This window comes from Bos indicus x Bos taurus, chromosome 8 (assembly GCF_003369695.1).
Source record: "Bos indicus x Bos taurus breed Angus x Brahman F1 hybrid chromosome 8, Bos_hybrid_MaternalHap_v2.0, whole genome shotgun sequence".
Taxonomy (NCBI): Eukaryota; Metazoa; Chordata; class Mammalia; order Artiodactyla; family Bovidae; genus Bos; species Bos indicus x Bos taurus.
Window position 1 is genome coordinate 5,525,306 of NC_040083.1, and position 16,318 is coordinate 5,541,623.

The 16,318-nt window shown below is 44.7% G+C and overlaps 1 protein-coding gene across 2 annotated transcripts in view; it reads left to right on the plus strand.

Moving 5' to 3' along the window:
- Positions 1-15,904, plus strand: part of GALNT7 (polypeptide N-acetylgalactosaminyltransferase 7) — a 136,003-nt gene extending 120,099 nt beyond the window's left edge. For both annotated transcript variants that reach the window (XM_027548945.1, XM_027548946.1), the window contains exons 7-12: positions 147-264; positions 1,693-1,815; positions 5,642-5,860; positions 8,141-8,239; positions 9,109-9,237; positions 13,477-15,904. In XM_027548945.1, the coding sequence (XP_027404746.1) occupies positions 147-264; positions 1,693-1,815; positions 5,642-5,860; positions 8,141-8,239; positions 9,109-9,237; positions 13,477-13,614 (826 nt within the window). In that variant the 3' untranslated portion in view covers positions 13,615-15,904. The remainder of the gene's footprint in view (positions 1-146; positions 265-1,692; positions 1,816-5,641; positions 5,861-8,140; positions 8,240-9,108; positions 9,238-13,476) is intronic.
- The last annotated feature ends 414 nt before the right edge of the window (positions 15,905-16,318 follow it).

Consider the following 16,318-nt stretch of genomic DNA (forward strand, 5'->3'; position numbering starts at 1 on the left):
AGGCTTTATAATTTCTTAATGTTTGGCCATCAGTTTTGTCTCTTCTATGCATTACTTAACTGTATTCCAAAAAGCTTTGTTGTCTGTGGTTGAAGGGGTCTTGGGCGTTTGTCTTTCAAAGTTGTTCCAGCATTTCTTTCCCTTAGGTCCCCAGCCATGGCTGGAGGGTTATTCGCCATCGAAAGAGACTTCTTCTTTGAACTGGGTCTCTACGATCCAGGCCTCCAGATTTGGGGTGGTGAAAACTTTGAGATCTCATACAAGGTAACATTTCATTAAACAACGGCAATTTTTCCAAGAAGTTAGTGATTCTTGTGACTATACGATAAGGCTGGTTTCTTTCAGGTTGTGTGTGTGGGGTGGAGGAGGGGGGTGGTGGGGGGACTGTTTGATGCATTTCTCTAAATTATAAGGAATGACTAACAAACATACTTGCCTTTTGGGAAAAAATAAGGGAAAATGCAAGCTCCGACGGCATATGTACACGGCTCAGCTAAAAACGGAGGCCAGCAAGCTTCAGAATAAAAATGCCTCCTTTCCCATCCCCCACCCCTCCCCCAAAGGTTTTCCATACTGGAGCCTTTTGTTATCGGAGCCCCTGGGGGAATCAGCAGTTGTCGGGTCCGTTTGCCCATCCACTGCTGAAGCTGCCTTTCATCCCTGTAGGACAGGATGCTTCAGGACAGAGGCAGACCCCAACAGGGACTGGGGTCCTCACACTGACACGGGAGCTGCAGCTCCCCACCCTCTTCCTGAAAGAAAGAGAGAGAACAGTGATCCGGTTTGAGTTGAACAGATAATTGTTCAACTTGTCTTGAATGTCTGGAGCTCAGCCCCGTGAGGGATGAGAGGAGAAACCCAGTCCCCGCTGTCAAGGAACTTACAGTTGATAAGAGATGGGACTTCTACTTAAACTCGTAACACAATCAGAAGGTGGACCCACATTCAGCTGATGTGATGAAGGAGCAGTTGGTGGGATCCTGCTGGAGGAAGTGTTCAAGACAGAACTAGGAAGATGGGCGTGAGATTGGTTGGGGGACACTTCTAAGCAGGTAGAATGGGAAAAGGCACAGGGTAGGGGATATGAGAGTTCAGGAGACAGGAATGCTGGCAGAAGCTGAATGCGTGAATCAGACAGAGATTAAGGGGAAGACCATGTGGGCAGGGATATTAGGGCCACAGTGGGGGGCCTCCAATGCTGTTCCACTGTTACTAATCCAGCAGGCAGTGGAAACCATCAGAGAGGCTAAGGGGGAGGGCATGACCCCCAGCTGCCCTTCATAAGGATAATCTCCTACTATAAATAAATAGGGGAGCGATGGCAGAGGGGAGCAGAGGTGCAGAAGCTGGTGAGGCGTTGATCAGAACACTCCCCCATGGGAGACATGTTAGCTGGTGGAGCGGGGAGGGGGGTTACGAGGGTGTGAGGACTGGGATGTCTGTATGGCTCTGCGGGTTACCATGGGGGTATCTCGGGTGCTGCAGGGGCTCAGGAAGGGGTCCTGGGTCCCGGGCACACCTGTGTTCCCCAGCAGCCTCTTTGTTAGTATGTGAGCTCGAGAAACAGGAAGTCATTGCAGGATCTGTTTGGCGTATAAATTCCCTATGGACACTGTGTCTAGTGTCTAGTGTTTAGGTTTCACAGGACAGAGCTGGCATTTGAAACCGCTGCACGTGTGTCTTTCCTGACAGATCTGGCAGTGTGGAGGCAAGCTGCTGTTTGTCCCTTGTTCCCGTGTCGGGCACATCTACCGTCTTGAGGGCTGGCAGGGGAACCCCCCACCCGTCTATGTCGGGTCTTCTCCTACCCTAAAGGTGAGTCTTTTGGTTAAAAGTGGGGAGACTGGGAGCTGACACGTGTGCCACATGGCCACTTGGTGTCAACCTGATGGCTGGGTGACACCTTTGAAGCCGTCATGCTGGGTGTCACTTTTAACTTAGGCTAGATTTATTTGTGAAACTTCTTACTGTTTAAGATTATTCCTTGTATCCTACTCTGATTATCATTCCTGTATCAAGTGTTTTCTGTGAAGATACCTCAAATTAATTTGTAAAAGCTGACAACCCACTCTAGTACTCTTCCCTGGAGAATCCTATGGACGGAGGAGCCTGGTGGGCTGCAGTCCATTGGGTTGCTAAGAGTCGGACACGACTGAGCGACTTCACTTTCACTTTTCACTTTCATGCATTGTAGAAGGAAATGGCAGCCCACTCCAGTGTTCTTGCCTGGAGAATCTCATAGACAGCGGAGCCTGGTGGGCTGCCGTCTATGGGGGGTCGCACAGAGTCGGACACGACTGAAGCAACTTAGCAGCAGTAGCAGCAACACTGTAGGAAAATAGCTGGAAAGAAAATACCAGTTTGTATCATTCACACATCAGTAAAATATTGTTCTTATCTGATTTTTTGAAAAGTAAAGTGATTATAATAGGAGTTTGGGTAGTAAACAAAGTCAGAGTTGTGAACAGTGCTTATAAAAGTTCAGTATCTTTTGTATGGCTAAGTGCCCTCTCTGTTGACTATCCCGACATTGTCAACTGGCTATACCCCAATACAGAATTAAAAGTTTAAAAATAACAGTAAAAAATTGTTTTAAATAGTTTAGTATCTTTTGTCCCCCAAACGAGGGACAAACCAGGAGAGTTTCACCCTAGAGTCTACAGGCCCCGCTGCTGGCAGGACCAGGACCTTACTCCCTGATGGAGCAACGTAGGAGCCGTGTGGCTGCCATAGACTCTAAGAGCATGTGACTGGTGCCCTTCATCTTCTGAAACCCTTAACCAAGTCAAAAGCAGAAGGAAGTCTATTTCTGGCTACAGCTGCAACTCAGGACTGTTCCCCAAAGGGAATAGATAACTGAAGGAGAAATGAGGCTATAAGAACCAGCACAGCCCTCTGACCAGCTAGATTATCTTCAAAATGACCATCGTGGAGCCTCGTTAGACAGAGAGAGTTCCCATTTAACACCAGGCCCTCGGCCTCGCAGGAGGAGAACCTGCCCTTGGAATCAGCCCCACAGTCACCAGGAATTCATGACGTCAGGTCAGCTCAGGAGAGCCTGTGCTACGAGGAACAGAAAGAGATGAGAGGGCAGCACCCGTCACTGTCAGGCTAGCCATGGGTCTTCTCAAAGCCCAGCAAGTGCAGCCGTCGCCAGCACCTCCGTCCCCTGCCTCTGTGTGTCCCCTCCGCCTCCAGGGCTGTTTCTCCAGCCAGTGGTCTTCTCTGAACTGCAGACCTCTCGCATCAGCTGTCTCCCAGAACCCTCCTCTTCTTTTAATTTTGTTGGTTTTTTTTTTTTTTTTTTTACTGCACCACACGGCTTATGGGGCCTTAGTTCCCCAACCAGAGATGGGACAGTGAAAGCACAGGGCCCTAACCACTGGTCCCCCAGGGAATTCCCTAGAACCCTCGTCTTAGGTGGTCCTCAGGTGTTTCAGACTCAGCATTGTCAGAGCTGAGCCATTAACTTTTCCTTGGAGATGGTTCCTTTTTCTGTGACCGCTGAGCCCACGAGGTGAGATGAGGAGGCAGGTAGTCCCTTCACCACCTCCCGCCTCCCACCTCCCACACCGCCCCTGGTTCCAGTCTCTCCTTGCTCAGCAAAGGCCCTCAGGTCTCCCATGGGTGCTCACCCACCCCCCTCCCCCATCCCTCTCCCCTCCGTCCCACCCCTCAGGCCATCTCCACTCCCCGTCAGGGTTATTCCCTTGGAAACTGAATCTGATGTCTGCTGCCTGCATAGACCCTTCTATGCGGATGGCTGTTGGCTGAGAGGTGACGTGCAAAGTCCCTAAAAACGAACACTGGTGTCACCAAGAGCCGGCACTTTGTGAGAGCTGAGTGTGTACAAAAATCTAAATGCTTCACACAGATTCACTTCTTAATTATCCAAAGGAGTTTCCCTGGTGGCTCAGACGGTAGAGAGTCTGCCTGCAATATAGGAGATGCAGGTTCAGTCCTGGGTCGGGAAGACCCCTGGAGAAGGAAACGGCAACCCACTCCAGTATTCTTGCCTGGGAGATCCCATGGACAGAGGAGCCTGGCGGGCTACACAGTCTTTGAGGTCGCAGAGTCAGACATGACTGGAGCGACTCACACACTTTTCACTTTAAATGGAGAAATGGAGGCAGCTTTTCTCTCAGTGAATCCTGCATCCAGAGATGGTAACTGACCTCCTTGAGGGCTCCACACACACCGTGGTTTGTCACATAGCTGTGTTGCCCTTTGCTGCAAGTCCCGACCCCAACTCACTAACCACTCCCTCAAACCAAGCCAGCCCTGTCCCCCCATCCCAAATAGTTAAATGCTCCTCCTTTTTGTTACTGTAACCTTATACATATGCCCTGAATTCTTCATGTTCATGAGTACCTAGAAGACACGGACTGTGTCCAACTTTGGATGCATTTGCAAGAATTCAAAATATTTAGCAGTAATATTGTGCTCTTTTAGGAAGCTGCCACTTAGAACTTCTTGAGCCCACAGGCTTTTGCAGCAACAGGCCCGTGGCCAGGCAGTCACCCTTTGATAGTTACCTCGTAGCCAAGAAAACATTGAATCTGAATACTAGATGTTCCTGCTCCTGATATAGAATGGTCACCTTGGCCAGCGGGCCCAATGCAGCCCCTTTTAGTAAGTAAAGTTGCGTTGGAACCAAGGTCTGCTGTTGCTTTGCATGTTGCCTGTGCTGCTTTCAGCAGCAGAAACATTATGGCCACCCAGCTGAAAAGACGGACTCCCAAGTCCTTTATGAAGTTTACTGCCAGCTGATGTCCAAGTGCGAGGACCTCGCTGGGTCTGGACTACATCCATTCACACCCGCATTCAGTACAACAGCAGAAGTTAGGTCTTAGTTATCACATGTCAGCTTACTTGATTGTTCTTCGGTTGCTTTTCAGGATGCACCACTGGGATGTGGGGAGGGGGAAATATCCACTTAATTCTGGGCTATAGTGAAGTGGTTCAGGTATAGCTGTTACCAGACAGGCAGAGGTGCCTGCAGGAATGTGTCTGAGTGAGCAGAGCTGTTGTTTATCCCTGTGGTTTCTGCAGGTGCAACAGTGTGGTGCTCAGAGAGGAGATTGTTCTGGGCAGGGGCAGGGGACAGGGTGAGGGGGTGGGGGTGGTTCCAGCCAGCTTCTCACAAACCCTGTCTTCACTCGGCTTCATCAGCAGGAGAGAACATATTATCTCAGAGCATGTAACCTTTTTAGGGCTCCCCAGGTGGTGCAGTGGTAAAGAACCTGCCTGCCAGTGCAGGAAACGCAGGTTTAATCCCTAAGACAGGAAGATCCCCTGGAGAAGGAAATGGCAGCCCACTCCAGTGTTCTTCCCTGGAGAATCTCATGGATAGAGGAGCCTGGTGGGCTACTGTCCATGGGGGTCACAAAGAATCGAACACGACTGAGCAGCTGAGCACACATGCACATGTGACCTTCAGCGCACTGACACCAGATTCTGTGTCCACCACTCTTTGGTGGAACACTCATGACAGTGACATGCCAGGGTCATGAGCTCGCTTGCACACAATTAAATATACAGTCCTCTTGAAACGAGTGTGTCATATTTCATATGTCAGGAAGAGACTGTTTATGATAGTACAAATATTTTTATAATAATGTTCATTTCTTTTTTTCCCCAGAATTACGTTAGAGTTGTGGAGGTCTGGTGGGATGAGTACAAAGACTACTTCTATGCCAGTCGCCCAGAATCGAAGGCCTTGGCATATGGGGATATATCAGAGCTGAAGAAGTTTCGAGAAGATCACAACTGTAAGAGTTTCAAATGGTTCATGGAAGAAATAGCTTATGACATCACCTCACACTACCCTCTGCCGCCCAAAAATGTCGACTGGGGAGAAGTAAGTGTCAGCTGGGTGATCATGTGTGTGTTTGGAGACTGAGCTCAGGAGAAAGCAGAGTGAGACGGAAATGTTGGGGAAGAGAGAAGAATTTGAGGCAGGGAAGTTTGGTGGAAAACAAGGCAAGTGAGTGGAAGGTGTGGGCCAGGTGGACAGCTAGTTTGGTTTTATCGGGTTGGCCAAAAAGTTCATTTGGGTTTTCCATGCAGTGTCACAGAAAAACCCGAATGAACTTTTTGGCCAAACCCGATATTTGCCCAGCACATTAGGTGGCAGCCATGGTGAGGAAGTTGCCAGTGAGGGTGCATGAGAAGGGGTCAGGAGGGCACACATGGTCTGGTAGACACCCCTTTGGGCTGTCCGAGAGACCTCGGGCCCAGAAAGGAGGCTACATGTAGATCTAAGGATGTGACGTATATTTGGAGCCTGCAGCACGTTTCATGGGACTGAGTGAGAAGAATGCAAAGGTAAGAGGCTGGATCTGTCCCTGAGGAGCCCCAGCCCCTAGAGAAGCAGGTAGGGCAAAGCGACCTGACCTTTTTGGTAAGAGGTCAGTAGTTTGGGTAGCAGGATGTGCTCGATCTCTGTCTGCTCCTGTGTCCTAACAGTTCTCTGTCCCATATTTCCGTCTTCTATTTTGATGAGCTGTGTTTAACTCCCAGCTGGACCAGAGCTCCTGAAAGCCCAGACTGCATTTTGGTTTGGTTATCTTTTGCTCTCGAGAATTACTCACTAGCCTAGGGCCTTCTGTGTGGAAGGGATGAATTCTCTTGGTGAGCTTGCCCAGTAGAGAATTCAGAGCCCACCCTTCACACGCTGATGGCTCTCAGATGTCCACCTTTAACCCAGACCTCTGTCCCAGAGCCCCGACAAGCACATCCAGCTGCCAACGGATGCCAATAGTGATCTCTAATCAAGTTATAAATCTGTAGTAGTATTTCCAAAAAGGGAGATTGTTTTTGTACAAAACATGCATTCCAGAGATGGAAGCACATGTTTGCCACGTACTTAGAGTATATACAGTTTGTCCATAGGTGGTCTGTATTATTTGTCAGCTATAGCTTGACTCCCCGCATTTGACTCAGTGGTAAAGAATCCACCTGCCAAAGCTAGAGATGCCAGAAACCGGGTTTGATCCCTGGGTGGGAAATATACCCTGGAGAAGGAAATGGCAACCCACTCCAGTATTCTTGCCTGGAGAATCCCATGGACAGAGGAGCCTGGTGGGCTACAGTCCATGGGGTCGCAAGGAATGGGACACGACTGAGCACACATGTTACAATGGCAAACCACTCCAGTACTCTTGCCTGGAGAATCCCAGGGACAGAGGAGCCTAGTGGGCTGCCGTCTGTGGGGTCGCAGAGTCGGACACGACTGAAGTGACTTAGCAGCAGCAGAGCCCAGCCTACTGGTCATAGCTACCCCTCCACCTCTCCATGAACCCCAGCCCCTGAATACAGCTGTCAGGCGTGAGAGCCTTACTTCCCAGGATCACTGATGGTCTAGATACTTAGGGCCAGTGTCTGTGACCACTGTAGTCAGGTCCCTTTGCTCTGCCTCTCATGAATCTGAAATGGTACTAATGATATTTTTTTTATTTCTTTCATCTTTTATCGAACTTTATAGGCCAAGGTCCTTCATTGAAATGAGCCCCTTCCAGTGTTGACTTTCAGACCATAAGTGGTTTCACGCTATCTAACCGGTGGCTTTTTAAAATTAATTAATTAATTGTTATCATTATTATTGTTTTTTGACTGGGCTGGGTCTTGGTTGCTGCACGGGCTTTTCTCCAGTTGCAGCCCACGGGGGCTACTCACTAGTCGTGGTGCATGGGCTTCTCATTGCAGTGGCTTCTCTTCTTGCGGAGCATGGGCCTAGTTGCTTCTCAGTATGTGGAATCTTCCCGGACCAGGGATCAAACCCGTGTCCCCAGAATTAGCAGGTGGACTTCTGTCCACTGTACCACCAGGGAAGTCCTAACCAATGACTTTTCAAGTGTAAACAATCTTATAAATCTAAGAACAACAGGAAACCCTCTCTCTTTGCATGTAACAAAATTGCTTCACAAATAAATATGGTAAGTAGGAAAAAAAAAAAAGACCATAAGTGCTTTGAGAAATGACTATAGCTCTGTGTTCTAAGAGGCCTAACAGGACAGTAGGTACCAGGCTGCACATGCCCCACCCTCCATGTGGACCTCAGCCTCAAGACAAAGTTCTCTGACCTCCTGCTAGAGCTTATCAGAATCTAAACCTGTGACCCTTCGTTCATTTCTTTCAGATCAGAGGCTTTGAAACTGTGTACTGCATCGACAGCATGGGGAAGACCAATGGAGGCTTTGTGGAGCTGGGCCCCTGCCACAGGATGGGCGGGAATCAGGTACACCGCTGGCTCAGGCTCCCAGACGCAGCTGGTGTGCACTGGGAGCCAAGGCGCTGACGCAGCACAGGCTGTAGCCTGTTTTCAGTTTGGTAACTGTGATTGTTTGATAAAGTAAAACATTCTGTGAAAAGCCAACAGTGCTGAAGCATTTGCTTAAATGAGGGGATAAGAGCAGTATTGGTTTTTATGTAAGCAACCGCAATCTAGAATTTGTGTCTCATATAAGAGACTAGAATATGTTCTTGCTTGAGTGTATAATTGTGTAAGCCTCACTCCCTAACAGTTTTGTTTGTTCAGCTATTGTTCAGTTTTCCACATATTCCCCCCAAGAAGCTGGGATGTTATTACCAGTCGTGTTCCCAGGTGGTTCAGATGGTAAAAAATCCGCCTGTAATGCAGGAGACGCGGGTTCATTCTCTGGGTTGGGAAGATCCCCTGGAGGAGGAAATGGCAACCCACTCCATTATTCTTGCCTGGGAAATCCCATGGACAGAGGAGCCTGGCAAACTACAGTCCATGGGATTGCAAAGAGTCAGACATGACTGAGAAAGGCAACCACATATTGTCTTCCCTTCCTATGTGAGTATTTTTCTTGTCTCTAATTTAGATGGTGATACATTATCAGGTCTGTTTCCACATTTTCATTTTCTTACACTGTTGGTGTGATTAAAATCTTAACGACCGATTCTGTATCTAAAAGGCTAAAGAACATAAGCTTTTAATAGTTAGAAGCAGTCTTCACTACCATCAAAACGAGTAATTCCTGTCTTTGGACTTGCAGTTCTGAACATACAGAAATGTGATAGAGAAATAGGGTAGTCATTGAGTCTAATTATAAGAGTTGGGTTTCTTTCTTTTTTAAATAGCTTTTCCGAATTAATGAAGCCAATCAACTCATGCAGTATGACCAGTGTTTGACGAAGGGGCCTGATGGATCCAAAGTTATGATTACACACTGCAATCTGAATGAATTTAAGGAATGGCAGTACTTCAAGGTATTCTGCGTCTTAGTTCTGAAATATATGCTGTTTCATTTTAATATATGGAATTGAGACATGTAAACGTTAAAACCTGCATTCTCACTGGCTTGCATTTCCCTCTCATTTTCCTGATCACTGGAGAATCACCGTTCGATAACAGAGCACCCCTTTTATTCTCTAGTACAATGTCATCACGGACAGGTACCACCCAGGGTCCATGCAGACCCACTGTTCATTTATCCACATAGGGAAACCAGGGTTCCCTGAGGCAATCATCACCATTGTTCTAATATCAAAATCTGATCTTTTTAATCTAAATGATAATATATATAATTTTAGTGAATGGCTTATTTATATATACATAAGTATATACAGTTTTAATGAATGCCTCGGTTAGTTTAACTTTTAAAATATTGCTGCCTGTTGTCCAGCAGGTGGCGATAGAGATGAACAGGTAACGTGTTGGATTCCAGGCTTCACAGCTTCTCCTCCTGGCTGTTAAATGCAGGATAGGTGTTGCCTGTTGCTTGTTTTAAAAGCCACATTTAGTTCTTCATTTGACTCTGTGGGAGCAGTGTTTCTATTTCAGGTGTGAATTTTCAATGTTGTATGCCAAGTTGAGGATTCCAACATTCGAATGGTACTCTATAATTTTCGAAGTCTAGACTTGGCTAAAGTAAATCAATTTATTGTGAAACAAAAAGTTGAAAAAGCTCCCCCAAACTGAAAGAAGCTGGCAGCCCTTAACTTTCTTTACACATCTTGTATTTGTTGTCATGCCCTCCCTGCCAGAAAACACTTGTTTGCCATGTAGTGACGATGTTAATGGCCTAGCTGAATATTCCCAGTTATGGGAATTATATATGTTGCATAGATAATTACCAAGAAGCGGTAAGTTTGTGTCAGTTGCTGATGTTAGGAAGAAGATTAATATAACTCCCAGAGAACAGAGCATTTATTTCCACAAAGAAAGATGAATAATAGCAGTAAAGCCAAGGGATGATTAGTTAACTAGTAAAAGAAGGTTAACAGATGCAAAAAAATATGAGAAGGAATGGATAAAAAATGGGATACACATATTTTCGATACTATATTTTAAAGGACACAGCACCGAATATCAGTTTGTGCATCAGATGTTACTATTAATAAATATTCACTGGGGCCTTTCAAAAAATAGCTAAAGCCCATGTAGAAATAAAAATAAGCAAAATGGGGCTTCCCTGGTGACTCAGTGGTAAAGAATCCGCCTGCCAATGCAGGAGACACAGGTTTGATCCCTGATCCGGGAAGACCCCACTGCCACAGAGCAACAAAGCCTGTGCGCCGCAACTACTGAGCCTGTGCTCCAGAGCCTGGGAGCCCAGACACAGCAACTGCTGAACCCCATGCACCCTAGAGCCCGGGCTCCACAAGAGAAGCCGCCCCAGTGAGAAGCCTGCTCACCACAACTAGAGAAGAGAAAGCTGGTGCCTTACAAGGAAGACCCAGATCAGATCAGATTAGATCAGTCGCTCAGTCGTGTCCGACTCTTTGCGACCCCATGAATCGCAGCACGCCAGGCCTCCCTGTCCATCACCAACTCCTGGAGTTCACTGAGACTCACGTCCATCGAGTCAGTGATGCCATCCAGCCATCTCATCCTCTGTCGTCCCCTTCTCCTCCTGCCCCCAATCCTTCCCAGCATCAGAGTCTTTTCCAATGAGTCAACTCTTTGCATGAGGTGGCCAAAGTACTGGAGTTTCAGCTTCAGCATCATTCCCTCCAAAGAAATCCCAGGTCTGATCTCCTTCAGAATGGACTGGTTGGATCTCCTTGCAGTCCAAGGGACTCTCAAGAGTCTTCTCCAACACCACAGACCCAGCACAGTCAAAAATAATAAATAAGAAACAAAAACAAGATATTAAAGAAATAAAGTGCCATAGGATAGGGAAAGAGAGATTAATAGGAGGCTTTATTTCTGGTGAGTTTTGGGTAGAAGTATCACTGCACGGGATCTTGAGGTGTGATAAGACTTTTCATGAAGGATGAATGCAATGACAAGCGAGCAGAGTCATAGCGTCTTAGTGTAGAGAATTCTAGGAGCTGGGTGTTTTCTGGTTCCCTAAGTTGTTCTCCATGGGAAAGAGCATGGAACTTTTTATGGTCTTTGGGGAGTGACCAACCTTAGCTGAGGATCACAGTGATAGGAAACAGTGGGTACTTTTAGGAAGATAATTCTGGACACATTGTCAAGCCTGGACTGGTGAGCAGGAGGCCAGCTCAGTCAGCAGTTCTCACTCTGCTCCTCTGGACCCATTTACATCCTTACTAACTGCTGACACACTCCCAGGGAGATTTGTTATACAGCTTACAGCTAATGGGGTTTCTGAATTGGGAATTAAACCTGAGAACTGTTATGAGTATTGCTGTACATATTCATGTAAAAGTAATAGTCATAACCCTATTACATGTTAATATAAATAACACTTTTAATGAAAAATAGCTATTTTCCCCACCACAATGAGAAGAATGGCACTGTTTTATAGTTTCACAAATGCCTTTAGTATCTGATTTAATAGAAGAACTCTGGATTCCTATTCTGCTTCTGCATTTAGTTTGATGCGAGATGTTGTTCTAGTTGAGTATCTTAGGAAAATCCAGCCTTGTCTAGACATGCAGTTTGAAAACAAGGGATAATTTAATAGCCTTTTCAGATAATTGTGCTACACAAGTGTGTAGGTGTTGGTTTCTTTTTATTCATTCATTCATTTATAGCTGTGCTGGGTCACCATAGCTGTGCCCAGGCTTTCTTTAGTTGCTGTGAGTAGGGGCTCCACTCTCGCTGTGCTGCACGGGCTTCTCATTGTGGAGCACAGGCTCTAGGTGCCCAGGCTTCAAACAGCTGTGGCTCCCGGACCCTAGAGCACGGGCTTCAGGAGTTGTGGTGCACTTCTGGAGTTGCCAGGGGTTGTTGCTCTGCCACGTGTGGGATCTTCCTAGATCAGGGGACCTGTGTCCAAGTTATTTGCAATGTGGAATCTGGAATCCCTGTCAGTGAACATTTTGTCTTCTGTTGCATTAAACCCACTTGTCTGTCTCAAACTTTGAATGGATCTTTTGTAACATCACACTTTCACAGCTCATTTGGAAAATATCGACTCACTAAGTCATCCAGATCTTCCAAATGATGGCACATTTCATCATACACTGCTCCTGAAATCACAAATATAACCACTTTTCACCAGAAAAGTCTTTAAATCTTGTAGTGCTGTCACATTCTTGATGATGGATACAAGTTTTCTAAAACTCAAATTTTTGCTTGAAAACTTAGGTTTTATCAATGGCAACAAATAACTGTCAGCTTTATATTGTTTTTCTTTTCCCCTTGAAGTGACAGGCTCACTTTATTTTCTGTAAAATGTCTCCCCAGCCCCAAGTTTGCATAATTGTAATCTGCCTGCGATTTGTCCTTTCAAGTCACATGACAAGAAAAGGCGCTCGTTCAGCCCTCAAGTCCAGCAACTGCCCATGTTCTGGCCATTCTTACCAACTGTCTCTCAGGGTCAAGTCTTAATAAAACAAACACGTTTTACTGCTTCATCAAGGACATTCTAAAATGAAACTGGCTTTTTTTCTAATTGTGAGTCTGTGGCTACGGAGAACGTGACCACTTGATTGATGTTACAGCCCCAGCTCTTTGACCCAGCATGGCTTTTGCACTGTCTGTATAAATGTCCATACAGTGGAAAAGACAGTTAAGGTCTTTGTATTATTAGGAAATTGTTTCGACCCTACAGACCCAATCTTAGCTAGTCTGAGGACTGCACTCTGAGAGCTGAATCGAACCTCCAGCAGGTGACAAGGACTTGACTAAGACAAGGGCGGTGAGGATGGGAAGGGGTACAAGCCCAAGTCCTGCAAATGTCCATGTTCAGCTGGTGACTCGAAGGAAGGCGGGCATGCAGCCTGAGCTGCGCTGTCCTAAGCTCAGGACAGCTGGATTAGCTGGATAGGAACTAGGGGAGCTGGTCTGGAGGAGAAGATGATGAATTTAAGTTTGTATGTGTTGAATTGGAGGTACCCGCAGCACATCACGCCTGAACAACAAAAGGATGTAGAAGACTGACAAGAGAAACCCAGAGTCTGGGGTGAAGCTGCTTCACGCCTGACCAATTTGCTTGAATTGTCTTCTTACGAAAGCCAGGAAGTGACCTGTCTAATGCCAGTGACAGCACAGAGCTCACGTGTAACGCTGTGTTTCCCTGTGTTTTCCAGAACCTGCACAGGCTGACTCACATTCCTTCCGGAAAGTGCTTGGATCGCTCAGAGGTCCTCCATCAAGTGTTCATCTCCGACTGCGACTCCAGCAAAATGACTCAAAAGTGGGAGATAAATAACATCCATAGTGTTTAGAAGGAACGAAAGAAATCAGTAACCTACCTACTGACATGTAAGCTTATACAGGACTGAAAGCCGCCTGAAACCTGCTGCAACTCTTGTCACCTGTACAGCTCCAAACCCAGAGGCTCCGCGGGCCTGAGGACGTTGACAAACTGTGATTTTTACAATAACATGATCATCTGCAGTTACTGTTTACAAAACTGCTTTTACCTTAAACTTTGTAGATGTTTACATCTTTTTTGTTTTGTTTTAAGATGCTGTTGGTAATCTGTGCATTTAGCTCTGTTTTATTTAGAACAGAGTTAAAAGCATTGTTGTCTTCTTTGGGATTACACTCAGGGGTCTGAAAGGCAGTTTGATTTTTTTTTTTTTTTTTTTTTAAACACACTTGAAAAAAAAGGTTGGAGTAACCAGACTTTCCTATGTAACTTGGTGATTATCAACCTGTTATGTCTTTATTTAATTTTACATCTTTTTGAAGCACTGCCACAGGTTATTAGCCAAGGTGGCCTTCCTCCACGGTCATGCTGCTTTTTTGAAAGGTGAATTTCAACACATTTAGTGCCTCTTTCATTTCTTGGTATACTATTTCAGGAGCTTTGAATGCAATTTGTAGGATGGTATTGATGGAATCGTTCGTTACCTGTCTGAGGACTGAATTTACTCGCCTCCATTTGCTCTGAAATTGAATGCTGTATGGCTCAAAAAACAAATGACAAGATGGAAAATCCAGGGCTATTCCAAAGAGTTGGAAGATTTGTGAGGCATTAACTCCTCTACTTGTCGGCATTCCATTGCCCTCTGTCAGTCCCAACTCCTAAGGCGGGAGGGGTTCCTACTAACTTGAGAAGAAAAGTCCTCTGACATTGAGGATTGGCTTTTCCCCATTACCTGTCACTTTAGAAAACTATTAATATTTCTCAGTTTTGAAACCTTGAAATGAGAGTAACACAAAGAACACAACACCACTGTAAACACATCAAAGGTTTGTTCTAACCAAGGTGAGAATTTCCAAACCCTTGTTGGATTAAGCCTTACAAGACTACTGTGTCTTATAACCTAAGCTGTGCAATTTATATAGTCAAGGCTGAATGGACCTTTCAGTTATTTCTTCGTGAAATTCCCTGCACAGTCTTTAAATTTTAAAAAAGCCTATTGAAAAATACAGTTCATGAACAAATATGAACTCCTTTCTGTTCAGTTATCTGTTAGTTCCCTAGTGTTTCTTATTTTTTTTTTTTAGGAAGCATATTTCTGTTAGTGTTTTTCCAATGAAAAGAAGACTTGTTTGAATTCACACATTTATTGAGATAGTATCTACAAGAGGAAAACCAAATACTGCAAGTGGTCAGTTGATTTTAATATCTAAATAGTCTCTTATACCCCACAAGATTAAAATGCTCCATCAGAGGCAAAATAAATAAATAAATAAAAAGAAAATTAATGAGGCAGAGAATGGCAAGTAAATTAGAGACTGATCCTGTTATCATGATCAATGAAAGGAATTCACAAACTACTACCAGAGAAAAATATATTTTACTAAAGCTTAAAAAAGAAAACAGAAAAGAGCACCTACATTTATTTAAAAAGAAAAGCCTACAAACTTGCTTCTTCCAAGCTTAGCTCTTAAATTTGGAGAGTCAAAGTTAAACATCTTAAACAGAGTTTTATTTGTAATTTTGAATCGTCAATTTGTATTTTGCTCCTGATCTCTGATCAACCATTTGAGCTTTCATTCATCTCTAGGGATGTTTAAAAAGGAATACATTTCTATGCCTATATAACTGCAAAATAAATCAACCATAAGTAAGAAACTAAGAGAATTGGTATTTAATACTTGTGTGTTTGCAAGTAGGTCGCATTTTCCTTGTTGAATAGATTATAACCTTGTTAACTATGCATAGGCCTAAGAACAGTGGCACAGAAACTGTGCATGTAAATTTTAAATGGGTATTTTGTGCAATTCATTAAGATACTCTATAAAAAATGACTCTATATATTGAAATCAGAAACCTTACCAAACACAAAAAACATCAGAAGCTGCTGCCATAATGACTATTTTCTACTGTAGGCTGTTTTGGAAATAATTCCATATCCTTGCTTTGTAAGTTGATAATATCACTATGCATTTCTACTCATTTTATAAATTTGATTTATGCAGATTTTGATACACTGTATGTTTCTGTAGAAATTGTATAAATATTCAAAATTTTATTAGGGGTAAATTTGAGAAGTTTATGTATATCTTAATTCTGGGTTGCTTGTTTTTTAGGTGAGAAATAAATAAAATATTGTATTTTAATCCATGGGGTTTTTTTTTTTTTTTTTAGTACTTGTAATCCTTTTTTATATATATCTAAACACTGCATGTTTGAAGTAATTACTTGACTTTATTGTTTATAAGGGTGTGGCACAGCAGTAAAGAATCTACGAATGCAAGAGATGCAAGAGATGCAGGTTCAATCCCTGGGTCAGGAAGATCCCCTGGAGAAGGAAATGGCAACCCACTCCAGTATTCCTGCCTGGAAAATTCCATGGACAGAGGAGCCTGGAGGGGCTACAGTCCATGTGGTCGCCAAGAGTCAGATATGACTGAGAACACACACTCATTGTTTGCAAGATACAGTAGTATTGGTGCTTTCAAACTATGGTACTGGAGAAAACTCCTGAGAGTCCCTTGGACAGCAAGGAGATCAAACCAGTCAATCCTAAAGGA